General features: G+C 42.3%; 1 protein-coding gene across 1 annotated transcript in view; it reads left to right on the forward strand.

Moving 5' to 3' along the window:
- Window positions 1-1220: 1220 nt before the first annotated feature.
- Window positions 1221-20719, forward strand: part of AQP9 (aquaporin 9) — a 63475-nt gene continuing 43976 nt past the window's right edge. The window contains exon 1 of the mRNA XM_019657542.1: window positions 1221-1744. Within this exon, the coding sequence (XP_019513087.1) occupies window positions 1634-1744 (111 nt within the window). The 5' untranslated portion in view covers window positions 1221-1633. The remainder of the gene's footprint in view (window positions 1745-20719) is intronic.

A 20719-nucleotide genomic window follows, 5' to 3' on the forward strand; every position in this document is an offset into this window, starting at 1 on the left:
GTAGTCACAGCAATAAAGTTTTCTTTCTCTGGTCCATCCACTGAGACTTGGGAATAGTGTAGTCATAATGAATTCTTCTAGGCAATGGTATCCATGATAACTTAACTTGCGGTAGAAGCCAAAATGCTTTATTCTTGTCCTGGCCCTGCAATGGTGTGTCCTCAGGTGAGATATACTTTTTTTAGGCCTAAACTCTGTAAATTACCTACAGATTAGGTGTCTTCTTCTGTCCTTGAACGGTCAACAGCTGTTTCTCCAGACCTCCACTCCTTTCCTTTCTGCCCGTCTCCCCAGCTGGGAATGACTGTTGGCCTCCTGCAAAGGTAGGGGAGGGTGCCTAAAACAGAGCCAGGCTTTCTGTAGGAGGGCTGGGAGAAAGCGTGGGCACTAATTCCATGGAACTGCCTTTGTATTCAGGAACAACAGCTGGATTCTATTTCTTCAGCCAAGCTTGTTTTGAAAAACAAGAATATTCGACATGACAAGAAGCTGGTCTTAAACAGTATTGCCTGAAAGAATGTTAATTCATGGAACTGAAAACTTAGGAGCCCTGTTTAGGTGTATTCACTCCCTTTCTTATTTAATTGGGGTGACATACACTCAGATTGATCTTTTTTCTGGTTCAGTGATCTCCAAGCAGTGTAATCTGTCAAGTTGCTATTGTTTATTTTCTATGTATTTTGCCTAAATATTTCATGGCAAATGAAGGGGAATAACTTAGTTTTCAAAGGCAGAAATGTTTCTCAGAAGACGCTCAACAGGTTGCCTTCTCCATCTTTCTGATTCTTGGATCCCAAACTATCCTCAGTTCATGAAATCTAGTTTCAGTAACCGAAGAGGAGGTCCCATCCTATCCTACTGACTTGCAATGTGAAACTGGCAATGGTCTCTCTGTCTGTTAATTTCTCCATCTATACAATAGACATAGTAATTCTTACCACTTTAAGGGAGGTATCATTAAATCACAGAAATTATATCGGAAGAAAACAAGAGTATTTAATCTTGCAGAAAAGCACATCTACATTTTCTTCATGTTCTCTAATTTGCATGAAAATTTTCAGAAAAGAACATTTACCATATAACACACACACACACGCACATATATATATGTGTATATATATATATATATATATATATATATATATATAATTTGACAATTCCAAACTACACCCTAACCACCCACTTCCGAATAAGGGGTACAAATCAGAAGCCAGCAATTGTGTAACACAGAAATCTCTGGACTGGAGCCATCTCTGTGGTTTGGCAACACAACCAGTACATTGCTTTTCTCATCTCTTGAAAAAAAAAAAAACCAACAGAGAGAAAATACCTTGAGAATACAGGTAATGATTAATCCATCAGGCACAAAAAGGATAAAAGTGTCCTTTTGGGGTTTCATGTTCTAACTCGCTAATGCAAATAAATAGCAGTGAACAGGGAGTGACAATTTTACCAGAAGAGGATTAAGTCACGGGCAGTGATTGGGACAGCATTTGTGGAGTCAGATAATCTCATCAGAGATCTCCAGGAATCTATCAGCAGTTGTCACTTTTTCCTTTTTCATCTGTGAGTGAAGTAGGGACCAGAAGAAGCAGGTATCGGTACAAAGAGTGGTCCTTGAAGAACCTGCACGATGCAGCCTGAGAAAGGACAAAAGAAGAAAAGCCTCAAGCAGAGACTGGTCTTGAAGAACAGCTTAGCTAAAGAAACACTCTCTGAGTTCTTGGGCACGTTTATAATGATTGTAAGTATTTCCTGCTTTTCCAAGTTCCAACTCAATAAAGCCTTCCTATCAGTCTAGCTGGTGGGGAAATGTTTTATTTTGGTTTCTTTTCTTAAAGTTTATCATTAGATTCGTGTCTCCCAGAGAACAGCAAGTTACTTCCAGGCTGTTTGGCTACTTAGTGGCTACAGTATTAGGTTTCCATTTACTCGTTTCATTTATCCGTAAGAGTTGATGCAGGTGGAAGAGGGGGGTGGTGAAGTACTTTCTTCATTTTAGAGATTTACTTGGATGTGAAGATGGCTTTGTGATTAATGTCAGCCATTAGAAATTTTTCTCATTGATGAATTGATTTATATATATACTGCTTATTTCATACAAACATTGAGGTGGCTCAGTCGCTTGCAATAAATATTGACAGTCAATAAGCATGGATGGTAAGAAACAGCTCATTATTACAAATGCTTGGCAAAGACTGTGTTGACAGATCATTTGACTCTTCATAAATTAAAAATTGCACTAGGTAGAAATAGGGCACCGGGCAATAGTCCAGCTTTGGTTTTGTATCATTTTTTCCATCTAACTCAAGCTAATCTCTAAAGATCTTTAATTAGAGATCTTTACTGGCTGCAAGTCAATGGGACAATTACAAGAACCTTTTATATATAAAGGAAGGACTGATTCATAGAACCTCTCAAGGATTTTGTCCAGAGAGTTAGTTGCACAGCTATTAATAAAAGACTGGAAAGTTTACTTGAGTGTCATGGGCTCTCAGTTTTCATCGTGTTGCATGTTCAGGTGTTCTCTGGATTCTGAATTTTCAGTTGGTGCCAGACCATTTGTGAACAGAAAATTAAATTAGTCATTATTTTTATTCATTATTTTTATATGTAACAACTACTGTTTTAACTTGCTTTAGAAAAAAAATAACCTGCTCATAGATTCTCTACTCCAGGTATATATAATTTCATTTTTCTGAAGGTTATAGAGGATTGCCCATAAACTTTGTACATTAAAAGTTCTTTGGTAATGTACAGCATGGTGACAGTTAATAATACTGTATTGCATATTTGAAAGTTGCTAAGAAAGTAGATCTTAAAAGTTCTCATCGCAAGAAAAGAAATTAGAACTATGTATGGTGACAGATGTTAACTTAGTGTGATCATTTCACAGTATATATTGAATTATTATGTTGTGCACCTGAAACTAATATAATGTTATATGTCAGTTACACCTCAATTAAAGAGTTATTTGCTTTGGGTAAATACATAGTAATTTAGGAGAATAAGCGAAAATTGAGACACAGAAACAAATCTGAACTCAAAAAATTGAACTAGTGTAAAATGAGAGTCATAAATTTTCTGGTATCTGAAAACCCTCTTTTTACCTGATTCACTCAAGTATTTTCAAGGCATTATGGACAATTTCTTGCCCTACTTGGCTGTCCTCAAATGACGTAGGTAGGGAGAGATTGAAGGAAAAAAGACAATAAAAGCCTATGGTTCTTCTAATTCCAGTCACTACTTACCAGAAAATTGCCTTCAGGAAGACAGAAACCCTCAGGTCATGTTAGTTGACACTTTGTTCCCAAAGAGGAGAGTGGTTGTCACCATCCACTGATTACAGCTCCACAGTAACCTGTGGTCTCATGGAGCAAATTCAGTTACAACTCTGAGTGATTGCAGAAAACACAGGAGGAAGTGAACTAAACGTTCATTTTGCAACCAAAAAAATGAAAACCCTCTTTATTAACAAGAACTTGTTTCATAATCCCATCCAGTCTGGGTTGAGTAAGTGAAAATTGCTTTCAGTTGTTTACTATTCTACAGTCAAAAAACAAAATCAGCCAAGTAAATGTGAAGATCTTATTGGCTTTATGAAGCAATTTATAAATCATGCAGCATCCCATCTAGCAACTAGAAGGGCTCTCAGAGTTGTTTTATAGGCACAAAGAAGGTGGAATTAAGAAGGTAAAGGAGTGTATTATTTCAGGCAAAGTCACCTTCCCTTAGGGGAAGGCAGGGAGTCTTAAGAAGGTTTTATAGAAAAGAAATAATTATTTTTGGTCCAGGACACCTTTACTTTGGGGGAAAAGAACAGGAAGGATCTTTATCACGCAGATTGCCTCTTCTTTTCATGGGTAGTCGGGGAATGGAGAGGACCCAAGGGACACTTATTGGTGGTTGAACAGAAAATCTCAGATTGGTTGATTACGATTGTGTTTTGGGAAGAGGCTGAAACTGCAGTTGGATCAGGTATTAAATGTAGTTTTGGTATCATGAACTTTCAGTACAAGTGACTCCATTTTGGGCCTGTGGTTTTCTGTTTCATACTGCTCATGCAATTAGTAGTGTGTCTTCCCCTAGTATTCAAGGTAGGAGCTAAAGAAATATCTTAATATTGTATATTGAAAAATTAAAATTTGTATCTCCTGACTAAAGCCAATCATTTCCTGAAAGGTTTGGTTTCTATCTACACTGCACATTTATTTTCTAAAGCGAACCCTGATGAAATCTATAATTGTGATTATAAGCTTCAATTTTGTTGAGACATGTGGGGATGTATTAACAAGAAGTGTCTGCACAAACACAATAATTTCTTAACCCATAATTCTACATGGTTTTGTTACCATAGGCAGAAAAAAATAGAACCTTGGGGAGAGAGTTGGAAGGGAAGGAGGATGCAAGGGGAGACAAAGGAGGGAGGGAATGAGATCATTCTTAAGAAAAATTGCAGCTACCAGGCTGGGCAGAACTAGATTTTGGTGGCCAAGAGTAGAGCCAGGAGGCAATCTTGTCCCTCAAGATGAACTTTAGCTAATTATGATGGATTATAATATTATTAGCACTGTGGTTAAGGAGAATCTCTACCCCCTGTGCCACCATGACAGTTACAAGAGCCAAATAAAGACAAAAATCCCTCTGCCCAATGGGAAGGAGAGGCCTGCGAGGACCCCCTGGGAACACCTATAGCACCACCCCTAAGTCTTGAATATTTCATGTCCTCATTTTAGAAGTAATAAATTCCTAAGCCTCTTTGATCTTTGGGGCAGTTGCTGTTCTGCAGGCCCGCCCACTCCCCCTTCTTGAGAGTATACTGTCCTTCTCTAATAAATTCACAACTTGCTTGGCTTATTCAGTGCATCCTTGAATTATTTCTTGTGATGATACCAAGAAAACATTTTTCAATAACAGTTTTGCTCAAAGATTTCCAAAGTAATTGTCTCTGCTTTGTTAGAAAAGGTGCATTTTGCCTTGCTCCCTCTAGTGAAAAGCTTTGCATGCCGATAAGGCATGAGGAAAACGGAGCTTTAAAAAGAGGGCAAAGGATACACAGGACTCATCAGTTCTTCACATTTGTGAAGTTGGTTTTTCCCCCAGACCCTGGGAGTCCGGTGCCATTTTTTTCCTTCCTTTCCAAAACTGCTCTTAGGGGAAGTCTCTCAAACTCATTTACACTGTGGTGTAAATGACTAAAGCCTAGTGGTAGCATTAAGGGACGAGAAGGTCCACGAAAAAGTCTTTGTAAACTACAACTAAAAACAACAATAATTACATCATAAGCCAAAGAACTCGTTTTAATTTGGCCTTTTAGACTTCAGGATAGGTAGGCTTTTTTGCATCTTTTCTATCACAGAGAAAAGGTTTAGAAGCCTTGAACTGCAAAAGTAGGGACCATGTAGTAATTACCTGCCATACGTTAGCATCTGTACATACATTTATTTAATCCTTACGATAGCTGCGTTAGGAAGGCTTTATTATCACTCATAAACAGTTGGAGAAATGAGGGCTCTGAGAGATGAAGTAATTGGCCCAAATCGGAAAAGCACTGAACTGGGATTGTTTCTAACTCTAGAGCCCACGCTTTCCACAGGCATCATTGGAATTGCTTCAGCAATGTCCACAATAGATAGTAAATCAGACTCACTCTGCTTTAACAGTTCCACAGATGAGATAGAGCCGAGAGTTAGCTTTCATTTGCTCATGGGCATGTGAGTTAAAACCTGTAAGCACCTGAGACCAGACTGTTGGTTATACACTGAAGCCAAAGTCTTTACTATCTGAAGCTGAAAAGATGGCTCAATGTGGGTGGACAGGTGTGAGGTGAAGGGACTGCTTGGGACCATATATGTGAGCTCATGGCCTGGTGATTTCAAACTGCACATTCAATACACACTGCACATCAAGTTCCTGACATAGGAAACACTCCTGCAGTGCCATCTCCCTTTCCCCTTTCGCGCTCCTTCCCCTCTCTTCCTTGAGTCCTTGTAGTGTTTGAAAACAGCTGCTTTGTCTCCTCCTGACCACCTTGCAGGCCTCTTTCCCCAGCACCTGACACAGAACTCTGCACATACATAAATGGGAGCTCATAAATGGGAGTTGAATTTAAATCTCTTTTTTGGTCTGAACTTTCCAGGATTTCTAATCATTTCTTGTATGTCCACTCCTCACTATTCTGTGCACCCTCCTCGCTCTTCAAACATTTCAGGGGTTTTTGGTACAGCGCTCATCCTATTGAAGATGCTGAGGTGAACAGCCCAGCAAGCAGCCATGTCTCCTCCTGCGATGGAAGGGCGTCTTTCTAGGGCTGGACTCCTGAGTGGGTAGCACCAATCTGTGTACTGGGGAAGACCCTGAATTCTTTTCTCACCCTGTCAAGCTTGCACATTAGCGGTTTACCTTTTGGCATTTCTATGAATGAAAAAAATACAACTACTTCTTTTAAAAGTAATACTCTCGATCTGTACCCTGAAGGGAAACAAAGGGTAGAGGTCTGGGGCACAGTATATGGATGGCACAGAGAAGTGGGCAGTGCAGGATGGAGGGAAGAAATGGGATGGATGGCGCATGAGAAACTTCAGACCCCACAGTGTTTCTCACGTCTGTTTCTGCCTTCTTCCATGACTTGGTGTCCAAACTTCTCTCCCTGCCGGAGTCACAGAGTTTGATATTTCATTCTAGGAGGGTTCTCAGATATGCTGGCTATAGAAATTCTAGGATGTTAAAATTATTATTATAAAATGTGCTCAGATCTTGGAGTAGGTTGAAGTAGGTCTATTTCATGTTCAAGGACTTGTGAAACAAAAGAATATATGATCAGCATTTAGAGTGAAATAGGAAAGTTCTATTAAAAAGCCAGTGCTTTAAAATAAGTCTGCTTTGAAGGGCAAAAGTCAGGACAATTTTGGCCTACTACATTTTTTAGGATTCCTATGCACTGGGAGGACTGCTCTGAGATGAGGGTGGGGTGGGTGTCATTTTACCCTTGCATTGATGGGGAGCTGAGGCGCAGGCTGATGCAATCACGTGCTCTCTGAATCATGGAGGAACTCAATTGCCCTGCCTTATGTATGCAATAGCCCTTGGGTTTCCTCTACGCCTTTCCTTAAGAGACATAAAGTGTTTTCACATATAGATTCCTATTTATTTATTTATTTATTCATTCATTTAAATTTTTTTTTATTGGGAAATTGGGGATGGGAACAGCACTGGGGAATTGGGGGAAGGGGAACAGACAAGTTGCTGTCCTTTTGTTCTTCAGTCTAGTTGTGGAGGACGTTGCTTCACTGGCCTAAGTTGGCACCATCATTGCGCTCTTCCCGGGCAAGGCAGATCAGTCGCCGGCTTCTGGACGGCTGCTCACGGCGGCTGCTGGCCACTCACGCTGGCTGCTGGCTACACACGGTAGCCCATGGCAACCCACTGCAGCAGGGGCTGCAGCCTATGCCATCGCCGGCGACTCACAGCTGCCCAGCTCCAGGTTGAGCTGTTGTTCAGCATCTTAGCTGTAGAGGGCAGTGTCACTGGCACTAATATGTGGGATCCGAACCGGGCCCTCTGGCGTCCCAAGCCAGCTCTTAACCACCACGCCACTCAGCCGGCCTGATTCCTATTTATTTTTATATCTTTCCTGGGAGAGAGGAGAAACGTGATCAACTCCATTTTGCCAGATGGTGAAACAGGTGTAACATAATTAAGAGATTCACCCAGGGCCGGCCGAGTGGCGCGATGGTTAAGAACTGGCTTGGGACGCCAGAGGGCCCCAGTTCGGATCCCACATATGAGGGCCAGTGACACTGCCCTCCACAGCTAAGATGCTGAACAGCTCCACTTGGAGCTGGGCTGCCGTGAGTCGCAGGCAACGGCAAATGGGTTGCCATGGGCTACCGTGTGTAGCCAGCAGCCGCCATGAGCGGCCAGCAGCTGCAGTGAGCGGCCGTCCAGAAGCCGGCGACTGATCTGCCTCGCCCAGGAAGAGCACAATGATGGTGCCAACTTGGGCCAGTGAAACATCCTCCACAACTAGACTGAAGAACAAAAGGACAGCAACTTGTCTGTTCCCCTTCCCCCAATTCCCCAGCACTGTTCTCATCCCCCCAATTCCCCAATAAAACTCTTTTTTAAAAAAAGAGATTCATCCAAGGTCGCCCAGCCCATGAATGTGAGAGCTGGGCTTGATATCTTGACTCCAGCCATTCCTAATATATCGTCATTTGACAAGAATTAACTCCTTTCATGTGAGAAATCTCAAGAGAACTTTACTAGTTTATAGCCTAAAACACATTAGACAGTAGAGATGTCAAAAGATGATCATATAGAACAGACATGATCATGGCAGGGAAATTTTATAGAAAATCTATTAGCATAAAGTTCTTGGACCTCATTCCACATACAAACACATTCAACCTCTTGTAACTCCACAGTTCCGAGATGGTTCAGCTCTATCTTCATGGCTCTAATAAACACACTGGCCATGCATTGCACTGTGTTTTTTCCCTAGGACTCCTATTTTCTGTATTCTTCTTGAGATCACCCTGTGACTTAGTGCAAAGGATCTACAGGGTAGTGAGCCTCAAAAGACCCCATAACTCCTTTCTTGCTTTCTGCCTCAAGAGTCCCCTACTCTCTGATTCCTCTGTTTTGGTTCTAGCTTATTGCATTGCACAGGCATGCCCCGCTCCAAACCTGGTGTGTTCTGGATGAAAATCCCCCAGAACTGGACCTGTCAGCACACCAACAGATAATAGGCCAGAAACCTCTGCTGTCAGCAGTGCCCTAGCTGATTCTGGGCAGGGATAGCTAGTTTGCTGGAGGCGTGGAAGGATCCCTTGTCCCTGGACTCTCACACACTGGCTTTGGAATGAAGTGGTCTTTGTTATCCAGCCCCTGTGCCTCTCAGATAAGGGAACAGAGACCTACATGCTCACAGAATTCTGTCAAATGCTCTTCCTACCGCAGCAGGACATCAGAGAGACCATCCACTGTTAACCCCACCTGTTTTTTGTAGTTAAGGGTCCCTGCTCTTTCCAGGTTGCCGTGTAAGAATGGAGGATTTAAAAGGCATACTTTGTATCTGTAAATATTAATTCTTTTTCATTAACCGAGTTTTAGGGCTCTGGTGAGGGTGATAAATTCTGCCTTCTGAGTCGAGCGAGGTATCGGGAGGTAAAGGACAGACTCTATAATGAAGTTGAGGCTTACTACAGAATATGCTGCCCTGTAAATGCCATTGTGCGTGTAGCTACTGCCATCCGTATACCATTCCTCGTCTGCATTGTCTAAAGGAGTATCTCTTAGATCAGGCCTGCTAGAGTAGACCTGTTCTATAGTCTCAACGATTTAATGTGTCAAGTCAGTGTGAGGCCCTGTCGGCATCCGGGTAGCCAGTGAAGAGTTTGGCATGCCTTAACGGTGATATCTGGGAAGTCTAGTAGCAGTGCCTGATATTTGGTAAGGCGTCCTCTCATGAGCCAATGATGGCCTTTAACCTCTAGGACTCCCTGTACCTGGTGGGGAGTCCTAATCTCTAGTGGCATTCTCAGGGTTAACATGGTGGCTTCCTCCACTAGGAAGGTCATGGCAGCCACTGCCTTAAGCACCCGGACATCCCTTGACTACAGAATCCAGCTTTTTGGAAAAGTAAATGACTGAACAGCGATCTTATCCCAGTGGCTTCATCAATATCCCCAGTCCTATTCCCTGAAGGGTATGAAAGGCTTATTGAGGCCAGGTATGCTTAGGGCTGGGACAGACATAGAAGACCGCTTAGTATCTTCGAAGGCATTTTGTTGTTTTAAGTTCCAGTCCAATGGCTCTGTGTCTAACCCAGCCAGGGACTCATATAGGGGCTTGGCCATGACACTGAACCCGGGGGTCCATATCCTACAGAACCCCACTACACCTAGGAAGGTTCTAAGTTGTTTTTTTGTCTGAAGAGCGCCAAGCTGGGAAACAGCCTCCTGTCTTCTAGTAGCTAAATTTCAGTATCTGGGAGTTAAAATACATCCAATGTTAAATGTTAAAATACATACTACTTTCTGTGAAGAAATCTGGGCCTTCTTCTTGGAGACTAGATCCCCTAGAACCCAGGAAATTAAGAACTTGGACAGTGTCTGAAAGGCCCTTAGTGGGACTACAAATAAGTATATCATCCAAATATTGGAGGAGAGCCCCATTTGGGAGAGAGACCGCCTTAAGTTTTTTAGCCAAAGTGTTGCCAAAAAGATGGGGGCTATCTCTAAATCCCTGGGCTAATACAATCCAGGTAAGCTGTTGGGACAGACCAGAGTCATGGTCCATCCATTCAAAAGTGAACAGGTATTGAGAGCCTGGGTGTAGGGGATAAAAAGCATGCATCTCTGAGGTCCAAGGCAAAAACCCAGCCTGGAGTCCTCTGGCACCTGACTTAGAATTGAATATGGGTTTGGGACCAGTAGGTGAACAGGTACAATGGCCTCATTAATAATTCTCAAGTCCTGGGCTAGACAGTATTCTCCACTGAGCTTCAAAACTGGTAGACTATAGGTATTCCAAGGCAGGGACTAAAAGTCCATAAATTATAAACTTCTGTATCAGAGACTGGAGCTCCTTATGGGCCTCAGCCTGGATGGGGTACTATCTTTTCTGGGGCTAGGACAAAGGTCCTTTTCTTTTCTTTAAAAAAAAAAAAAGATTTTATTGGGGAATTGGGGAAGGGGACCAGCCAAGTTATTGTTCTTCCATCTTCGTTGTGGAGGGCCCGAGTCACCATCTGGCTTCCCGTCGGCAGCTCGTAGCCTCTAAGCTCAAGGTGCTGTGTTCAATGTTAGTTGCGGGTGGGCATAGCCACCATCCCATGTGAGAATCAAAGCTTTATTGTTAAGAGCGCACGTCTCTATCCACTGAGCCATTGGGCAGCAGCTCAGCTCAAGGTGCTGAGTTCAGTCTTAGTTGCGGGTGGGCATAGCCCACCATCAACAAGCAATCTTGTTGTTACACCAGCTGAGCCATCCTGCCACCTGTTGGCAGCTCAGCAACAGCTCATCTCGGGCACAGCGTCACTGGCCCATGTGGAAATCAAACCGGCGGCCCTGTTGCTCAGAGCCCACACTCTTAAGCCAACTCTTAACCAACTGAGCCACTCGGCCGGCCCGGGGGCCCTTTTCTTATATCCTTTCCTTGAGTTGATCAGCTTTGTTTATTTCTCCTTTACCCCCCTACTTGTTTGTTCAACTCTTTAAGAATTTACTCCTACATTTTTAGAAAAGATGTATTCTTGAGGTAACAAAGTGTAAAGTGAATTAACATCTCCTTCTGAACATTAAAACGTTTAAATATTCTAATTGTTTTCAACCACTCTATCTTACATGTTATTATTGTCTAATATTTAAATTCTACCCTCATTATTACTGTTATTAATAGTGAATACTTATATTTACTATCATATCAATACTTAATTTACTATCATATTCCAGTTTATTTGCTACATTACTCATTCATCCATTACTTTCTTTTAGGTGCAATTTCCTTCTTTCTGCAGTAAAAAAAAATAACAAAACTTTCTTCAGGAAATTTTTCAGGACAGGTGTGTGAGGGATAGACTTTCTCAGTCTGTGCCTGACTATGTCTTTATTTCACTCTCCAGGTGCAATGATAAGTTTTAGATTGATGATTGGTTTGCTTGACATTTTGCAGGCATCATCCCAATGTCTCTATTGTTGCTGGTGACATTTCTGTTATTATTTTTGTCCTTAATAATCTGCATTTGTTTAGTTACAATTAAGAGTTTCTCTTTGTTTTTTATTCTTGAATTTCACTATAATATAACTAGGCATTAACTTATTTTATTTGTAGTGCTCAGGATTTATTGTTCACTTTTAGTGTAAAGATCTGCAATTTTCACCAAATTCTGGAAAATTCTCAGCTATATCACCTTGCCTTTCCCCCAGTCTCTCTATTTTCTTCTTTTAAAACTCCTATTATATTTGTACATATGCATTTTAATTTCTTTTAATCTCTCCATGATGAATTTTGTGTAGTCTCAAATCTATCTTCCAATTCACTTATTCTCTATTCAGTTGTATTTAACATCTATTTAACACATTCATTGTCTGTAGTTTCCTTAATGTTTTCATTTCTGGAAGTTCTCTTTGGTTCTTTTTCTTTTTTAAAAAAGATTTTATTGGGGAATTGGGGGAGGGGAACAACACTGGGGAATCGGGGAAGGGGAACAGACAAGTTGCTGTCCTTTTTGTTCTTCAGTCTAGATGTGGAGGATGTCATTTCACTGGCCCATGTTGGTATTATCATTGCGCTCTTCCCCTGAGGCAGTCATTCGCCGGCCATTGGACGGCCACTCACAGCGGTTATGGCAGCTCACGAAAGCGCACGCCAGCTGCCAGCCAGCCCCACTGCAGTCTACACCGTGGCTGGCGACTCACCGCAGCCCAGCTCCAGGTGGAGCTGTTGTTCACCATCTTAGCTGTAGAGGGCGCAGTGTCACTGGCCCTAATGTGGGATCCGAATCTGGGCCCTGCTGCTCAGAGCTGGCGTCCCAAGCCAACTCCTAACCAATGTGCCACTTGGCCGGCCCATGGTTCTTTTTCTTAATTATTTTACTTTTTTATGTGTTTATCTCTTTTATCTCTTTAACTCACTAAAGCCTAATATATTTATGGTATTTTATGATTGTTCTATCATCTCAAAGCTTTGGGGAACTAATAATCTTGCTTATTTTATCTACTGACTCAAATCTAATGATCACAAAGGATCATTTCCTTCAGTGTTTTGCAAATCTGTATTGTAAACTTTTCAGGAAGGTTTATTTTTCTCTGTGGGAATTCCTTATGGCGTGGACTATGGAGTTGCTCTTTTGGAACAGGTTTGCATTTACTTCTATTAGGTGATTATTATTGTGAAGTGGCAAACTGAAAAAAGAAAATTAGTGAATGTGGGTGCCCTGTTGAACAGTACTCTCCCAGAAGAATGGCTCTGGGCTCCCTTTCTCCCACATGAGATGTGTGACCATGAATGACTAGGAAACCCCATGCTCCAAATTTGCTGGTTCACTAGTCTTTAGACCCTGAGTCAGTGTGAGCTGAAGGAGGAATTTCCTGAAGACTTCCCTTATTAGCAGTAAACGTGAAGGACTAGCCTGGAGAATTTCAGAGTCCCAAAGGACCTGGGGAGAAAAGTCTGTTCTGGGTTACTGATCTAAGGGCTGCAGACTCCTAAAGCCAAACTTGACTCTGCCAAACAGAACTCTGCTTTTGATCCCTGAGTTTTAATTTTGACCCAGGAACTTGCTATATTCATTGACTTTCAAAGGGAAAGTACTTTTGTTTTCTGCTTTCCAGAAGTGGGTTTCTTTAATTTTTCTCCCTTAAAAAAGTCTATTGCAACACATTTTCATTACTTGACAAGAAAGGAGAATATAGGAATGAGAGCAGAAGTTGGCTCCTCTTTACTCAACAGCCTTGTGATGAAAATATGGCATAAAGTGAAGGACTGTGAGGAAGACAAGACTCATAAAAGTGAGATAACCAATAGAACTGATCAAAATGCTAAAGCCAACCCAGCAGTGAAGGTTACCCCCTTCATCTTGTGGACACTGTATTCATGACTGAGGTAGGACTGCTACCTCCGAGCAAAACAAATGCTTTAAGAGAAAATATGGCAGCAAAATGTGCACCCCACCCCTCTTCAACTTGATAAATTAACTGGTCATGCTAAGACACAGATCTGGGGTGGTCAGCCAAGACCAAAAGGACCTGAGGACTTCATCTCTCTTAGGCTAGAATAAGCCCACATGCCTTAGTCTCTGTTTGGAAGTTTAGACTTTCTTAGGAGAAAACATCCCCCAAATCCTATGCCCCTATCAACAGATGAGTGGTTAAGAAGCTGAGGTACATCTATGCAATGAACTCAGATACAGCTATTGAACATAAGGAAGCCATTCTTTATATGCTGATATGGAAAGACTCTCTAAGCTATCAAATTGAAAAAGCAGGCAGAAAATAATATTTATAAAATACCTCTATTTGTACACACACACACATACATACACACACATTTTTGACAGAATATACCAGAAGGTGTTGATATTAGTTACCTGCAGAGAATAAAATATGAAATCTGGGGTGGGAAATAGATGAATTTCTTATATTTTATTGTATACCCTTTATAAATAAAAATATTTTACATGGTCATGTACGTTTTCTTCACCCCTTTGTTCTCCACAAAAGAGCTCACTCAGCAGAGTTTGTCCTGCCAAGCATTAGAGGGAGTTGTTCAAAATGTGTTCTGAAAAACACTAGTTCCATGAAATGCAGATAAGAATTAAGTGAATGAAAATATGCCATCCTTCCCAAATATGCTTGGGAAACTCTGGGTTAAACCAAGTAAAACGGTTTTCTCAACTGCAGAAATTATCAGAGCCTTTAATTTAATGTTCACTGTAAATCTCTAACAGGGGAATAAAATATATAGCTGTCCCCAGACTTACTTGACCATAAATCTCTTTTTTTTTCTTTTTTTTTTTTTAAGGAGCATCTCACAGAACTGACGATTTGCAGAATATACTTTGGGAATTGTAGGGACTAGGATGAATCTAAAACAAATCAACTCCCAGAACTCCTCCATCTTTGGGAATCTTCTAGATGAGAGCATCCCATGGTATATTTGACACTGTTGGGCCACTCTGAATAAAGACAGAACTGAGCTTGGCAACCCCTCCTTCATACGCAGCACACTCAGACCTGTGGTCTTCCTAATATGAACATGCACAACTTAATAAATAAGTATTTAATTAGGTTCTTATTCTAGCCCTGGAATCATGATCAAATTCTTGTCCAAACTAGCATTATTTGGGATGAGTTGAGGGATGTGAGTGCCTGGTGTAGGTCAGAAAAGGAGACCATTGTTCTTTTCAGCCTAGTAAAAATAATGGAATTTAATCACTTTTCATTTCTGAGGCCCAAGTTGGTTCTTGGTACTCTTTTCTACTCAGAACACTGAGGTTGGCCATTTGCCCATTCACCTGCTTCTCAAATCTCAGATTCTTCTCTTTTTTATGAGCCTGCCCTAATATCATCTCTTTTCAAGTACAGCTGGTACCTGAGGGGTGATTGATCTCATCCTGATATTCTTTCAGGCTACACGCCACCAAATACTTTATTTTTAACCAGAATGTCCAGGTTTCAGTCTTGGTTCTTTGTGACTATTTTTGTTATGGCTGAGAAACTTTTATATTTTAATTGGAAAATTAACTGACTGGAAAGCTATGAATACATATACATTCCGTCCTAATAAAGGCAACAAGCAGACCCACCAAGACTGCAGCAGTTGCTACAGGAGAAACACAGGAAATCACAGGACCTGGTTCCAGGATCAGGTTCTACCACTTATGAGCTATAGGAATTTTGTCCAGTCATCCAGTCTTCCACTTCTTTTTTGTTTTTAAAAGATTTTATTGGGGAATCAGGGAAGGGGAACAGACAAGTTGTTGTCCTTTTGTTCTTTAGTTGTGGAGGACGTTGCTTCACTGGCCCATGTTGGTATTATCATTGTACTCTTCCCGGATGAGGCAGATTTGTCGCCAGCCTCTGGACGGCTGCTCACAGCTGCTCTTGGCAGCTCATATCAGCTGCAGGCCGCTCACACTGGCTGCCGCCCACTCACGGTAGCTTATGGCAGCCCAATGCAGCCTCACTGCAGCCTACACCGTCGCCAGCGACTCACTACAGCCCAGCTCCAGGTTGAGCTATTGTTCACCATCTTAGCTGTAGAGGGCAGTGTCACTGGCCCTCATGTGGGATCCGAACCTGGGCTCTGCTGCTCAGAACTGGCATCCCAAGCCAACTCAACCAACACGCCACTCGGCCGGCTCCAGTCTTCCACTTCTTAAATGGGGATTAAGTATTGGGAGGAATAATGGAAGCAATGTATGTGAGAGTGCCTGGCTTACATGCTATAAATGTTTGATCATTCACCCATCCAGAGGTCAAAATTATGTGTAGTCACACTTGGGCCTTATCACTTACTACCTGTGTGAACATGAGAAATTCTCTTGACCTCTTAAGCGTTCTAAGCTTTGTTTCCTTATGTGTAAAATGGAGACAGTAAGAGGACCTGGCTTGTTGTGAGAACTAATGGGTTAATGCATGGAAAGTGCTTAGCTTATGAAAAGCACTCAATAAATATTAGCTGTGATTGCTGTTGTTACTATTATCATTACATGTTCTAATAGATACAGCCACATAAACTAAATAGGTGTATATAGATAGATGGAGTAGAGTGTGGGACTTAGGGTACTGCATACTTATAGCATAGGCTAGAAGGCTAAGGTTTGCAGAGAAAGCCATACTGACAGATTGGTATTTGTTCTCCTTTCTCTCCAGTTACAAAAAGCAAAATAGGAGGGGGGAACCACTCCCAAGTGACTACTTTCTCAAGAACGGGGAATGTGGTTTTTGGTCTCCCTATCACTACCATCTTAAATAAAGTTTTACTTGTAGTCAGTCCTTCATTTGAAGGTAGACCAGATCCTTCCTCTAGGAGCTGGGAGTTTTGCATCTCAGCCCAGGTATGTTATCACCATGGTATCTGTGGGGCCAGGAAGTCACTGGCATCAAAAGCTAAATGGGTTTCTCTTCCCAGGACTTAAGAACATAGTCAATAGCCCCAAATCTTATTGCAGCCAGGCAGGTAATATATATGAGCAAAGTGGACATGGTGGGGTTAGAGAGGAATTAGATGCCCTCTGTAGAGGGCATCTGCCACCCAGACCTTCTCAATCTCAGAAGAGAAATTTTGATCTCATATAACCTTAAGTTTCTCATGAGGCCAATCTATTGTACACTTATGTGTAGGTATTAATATATTTCAGATTTAATAGTATTATGTCAAGTGATTCAATACTTTGAAGTATTAATCAAATGATTAAAGAATTTGGGGAGACTTAAGTGTCAAAATAACCATCATTTAGTCAGTAAGGCTGAATTACAAAACTGCATCTCCATGCACACTTTTCCTAGGCATAAATGCTTATGCTGTTGATTAATAACTAGGTTATAACATTACATGATAGTACCACATTTCATCTGTACTTTCCTTATGATTCTTACCAGTTCTCAGCTATCTTAATTCTTCTACTAGTCTGTGAGCTCTCAGAGGACCAGGCACCATGCGTATATACATGGAGGAAAGAAAAAAAGGAATGGCTGAGTGAGTGACAAATCCCAATTAGATGTGCTTGTGCATGGGGTGGGGAATCTTGGTTTCCCACAGTTTGATTTTTTGAAAGACAGACTTCTAAAGCACAAATCTGGACAAATTACTTATATAGTTGAAGGCATTTTAGTGTATATAAGTGAAGAAAAATATACTTTGGACAGAAATGTTAATTTTAATTTTGGGTTCAACAAGATCTTTTCACTACCATGTCCACAGGCAAATTACTTAATTTCTTTCTCCCCTGGTTTCTTTAGATGAAAATAGTAGAGTTTTTTCCCCCCTCAGGTTATTATGGGGGCTATATGAGTGTATTTATAACAAACATATATGTGTTTTGTGTGTTTGTGTGTGTATATACATATGTGGTACACACACATACACAAAGCAAATCAGTTTATTTTAAATACAAGTGTTGCCACAGACATGCTTTATTTAATGTGGACTTCTGTTTTTTGAATGTTCGTATCATTTAATAACAAATTATCTACTAAAGAATACTTTTCAAAGTCTTCCAAGAATATCTGCAGCAATATACAAGGTGGGCATTTATACATGACTCATGTTCTTGGGCCACATTGTTGCTGCAAACATGCCCCAAACTAACACTTATGAATTAAGGGAGGATATTAACTTCCCAGAAAAGTTTTTAAATGAATAATCATTGAAGAAGAGATCCAAGATGGCAGATTAGGGAAACGCTATGCCTACTGCATCTCAGGATCACACCAAAATTAAAAATAAATTATAGAACAATCACCTTCAAGAGTCATCTGAAGACTAGCTGAACAGAACTCCTATAACTAAGGATGTAAAGAAGAGGCCACATAAAAACTAATAGGAGGGGAGGAGATGCAAAGTAGGCTGACCCCAAGTCCATGGATAGTAGCTGAACACAGGGAGGGACACCTCAGAGGCAGAGGTCCCCTCTGAAGAGGGAGGGGTCCCAACCCTATGCTGGATTCCCCAGTCTAGGGATCCTGTGCCAAGGAGAGGAGCTCCCAAGGCATTTGACAGTGAAAATCAGCAAGGACTCTGTCTGCCCAAGCCAGTGGGGCGGAGGGTGGCTTGTAAAGCCTGCACACAGACTCACTCACTTGCAGGCACTTGCTTGATCTCTGGTGGAGGGGCAGCAGCTTGGGAGGCCCAGCAACATGTTAGAAAGGACTGAGTTGTGGGGCTTTTAGCAGGAGCTGGAGAGACAGGAGTCATTATTGTCCCTATGTGGAGCCTGACACAAGTGTGGCCTATCGGAGGGTGCCATCTTTTCAGTGTTAAGCCCTCCCCACAGGGCCAAGTCTGGAATCACATTGGCCAGGTGGAATCTGCATATGTGCAACGCCTCGGTGATGCCGTGGATCCCGGCCCTCCCACCCCACAGCTGGTGTTACCTCATCTGGGACACACTTGACTATGGGAATACTGGCCCTGCCCCACAGGCTGCAGAAGCATTTTTGCAGCAGCAGACCACCCACGGTGGCCTGGGAAACGTTTGATGGTGGGCGTAACACAAGACCTGTGCTGCAGTGTCTCTTGGGCACCTGCAGGCCTGAAATGGGCGGTAGCTAGCCATGGTGTTCTCAGGGCATTTTTGTGGCCACAGGCCCAGCATTGGTGCAGGGATCAAGACTGCAATGACTTTGTAGACACCGCCAACCATATTCCTTAGCTCCCTGGAACCCTGCTCCGCCCATGTAGAGCTGCATTGCCAGGAGCATTTTGGGTCCTTAGGTGGCTGGCCCTGCCCCACAAGCTGTGAAGTCCTTTTGCAACAGCAGACATCCTGCGATGGCCCAGGGAGATTTTGGTGGTTGACAGTGACCCAAAACCTGTGCTGCAGCCACTCTCAGGTAGCTCTCAGGGATTTGTGAGCCTGAGGCAAGCAGTGGCTGGTTGCGGTATTCTGAGGATGCTGTGTGAAGCGGTCACAGGTCAGGCACTAGTGTAATAACTGAATCTGCATTAACTTTGTAAAAAACACTGGCCATATTTCATGATTCCCTAGGACTCTGCCACACCAGCCAGTGCTGCATCACTGAGGGTACTCTCAACACTGGTGCAATCAGCCCAGCCCACACACCTAAGGAGGCTCTTTCAATGGCTAGGCTTAATGGGCTGCTGGCAGGTGGCAATAGGCCTAGGGGGCCCTGTGTCCTTTGCTAAGCTGCCTCAGGCCCACTATTGGTGGCAGCCAGCCTCAGTTCACAGTGAGGCCACCACCACATGCCTCCAGGTCCAGCACAGCCAGCAGCCAACCACATAAAGATTTGAGGCTCCCACCAAGCAGCCACGGGCTGGTAACCGGCAAGGCTGAAATTGGCCTGCATGGGAGCCCTTCCCAAGAGACAACAGAAACAAAACACCCAGAGGCCAGCTTCAGACCACACCAGAGCACTATCTGGTTAGCCTCACAAGCAGCACACACAAGCAGCACAAAGGGGTTTCTCAACAGGCACAAGAGGCCACAGTGCTGAATCCTCTTCTGAGGGGTCAGTCCCCAACAGCAGCACATACATGGTGGGCATAGCCACTTCTCACAGTCAATCACCCTGGGAGTCAGTTCCACACACTGATGTACCAAAAGCAATCAAGGGTCAACTACAACAGGAGAACACACACAACACAGTCAAGGGACACTCCTAGAACACATGCACAGGAGATCAGGGAGACTGCATCAATGGACCATTTAGAATACCTACTACATAAGGCCACTCAGCAAAGACTGAGACACATAGGAAATCTACCTAATACATAGAAGCAAACACAGAGCGGCAGCCAGATGAGGAAACAAATATGTCCCAAATAAAAGAACGGGATAAACTTCCAGAAATAGAACTAAATTAAATGGAGGCAACCAACCTACCAGAGACAGAGTTTAAAACACTGATTATAAGAATGCTTAAGGAACTTAGAATTTCAACAAAGAGATAGCAAGCATAAAGAAGGATCTAGAAACCATAAAAGAGAGCCAGTCAGAGATAAAGAATACAATAACTGAAATGAATATACTAAAAGGAACCAACAGCAGATTAGATGAAGCAGAGGATCAAATCAGTGATTTAGAAGACCAGGTAGCAGAAAACACCCAATAGGAACAACAAAAAGAAAGAAGAATAAAAAACATGAAGATAATTTAAGGGACCTGTGGGAAAACATCAAGCATAACAACATTCACATTAGGTAGGAGTACCAGAAGGAGAAGAGAGAAAGCCAGGGGTTCAGAACCTATTTGAAGAAATAATGACTGAAAACTTCCTTAACCTGGTGAAGGAAATAGACATACAAGCCCAGGAAGCACAGAGAGTCCCAAACAGGCCCACACCAAGATACATTATAATTAAAATTGCAAAGGTTAAAGACAAAGAGAGAACCCAAAAAGCAGCAAGAGAAAGACAACTAGTTACTTACAAGGGAGCTAATTTCTCAACTGAAACTTTGCAGGCCAGAAGGGAGTCGAAGGAAATATTCAAAGTGATGAAAAACAAGGGCCTACAACAGAAACTACTAT

Source organism: Hipposideros armiger, unplaced genomic scaffold (assembly GCF_001890085.2).
Source record: "Hipposideros armiger isolate ML-2016 unplaced genomic scaffold, ASM189008v1 scaffold_276, whole genome shotgun sequence".
Classification (NCBI taxonomy): Eukaryota; Metazoa; Chordata; class Mammalia; order Chiroptera; family Hipposideridae; genus Hipposideros; species Hipposideros armiger.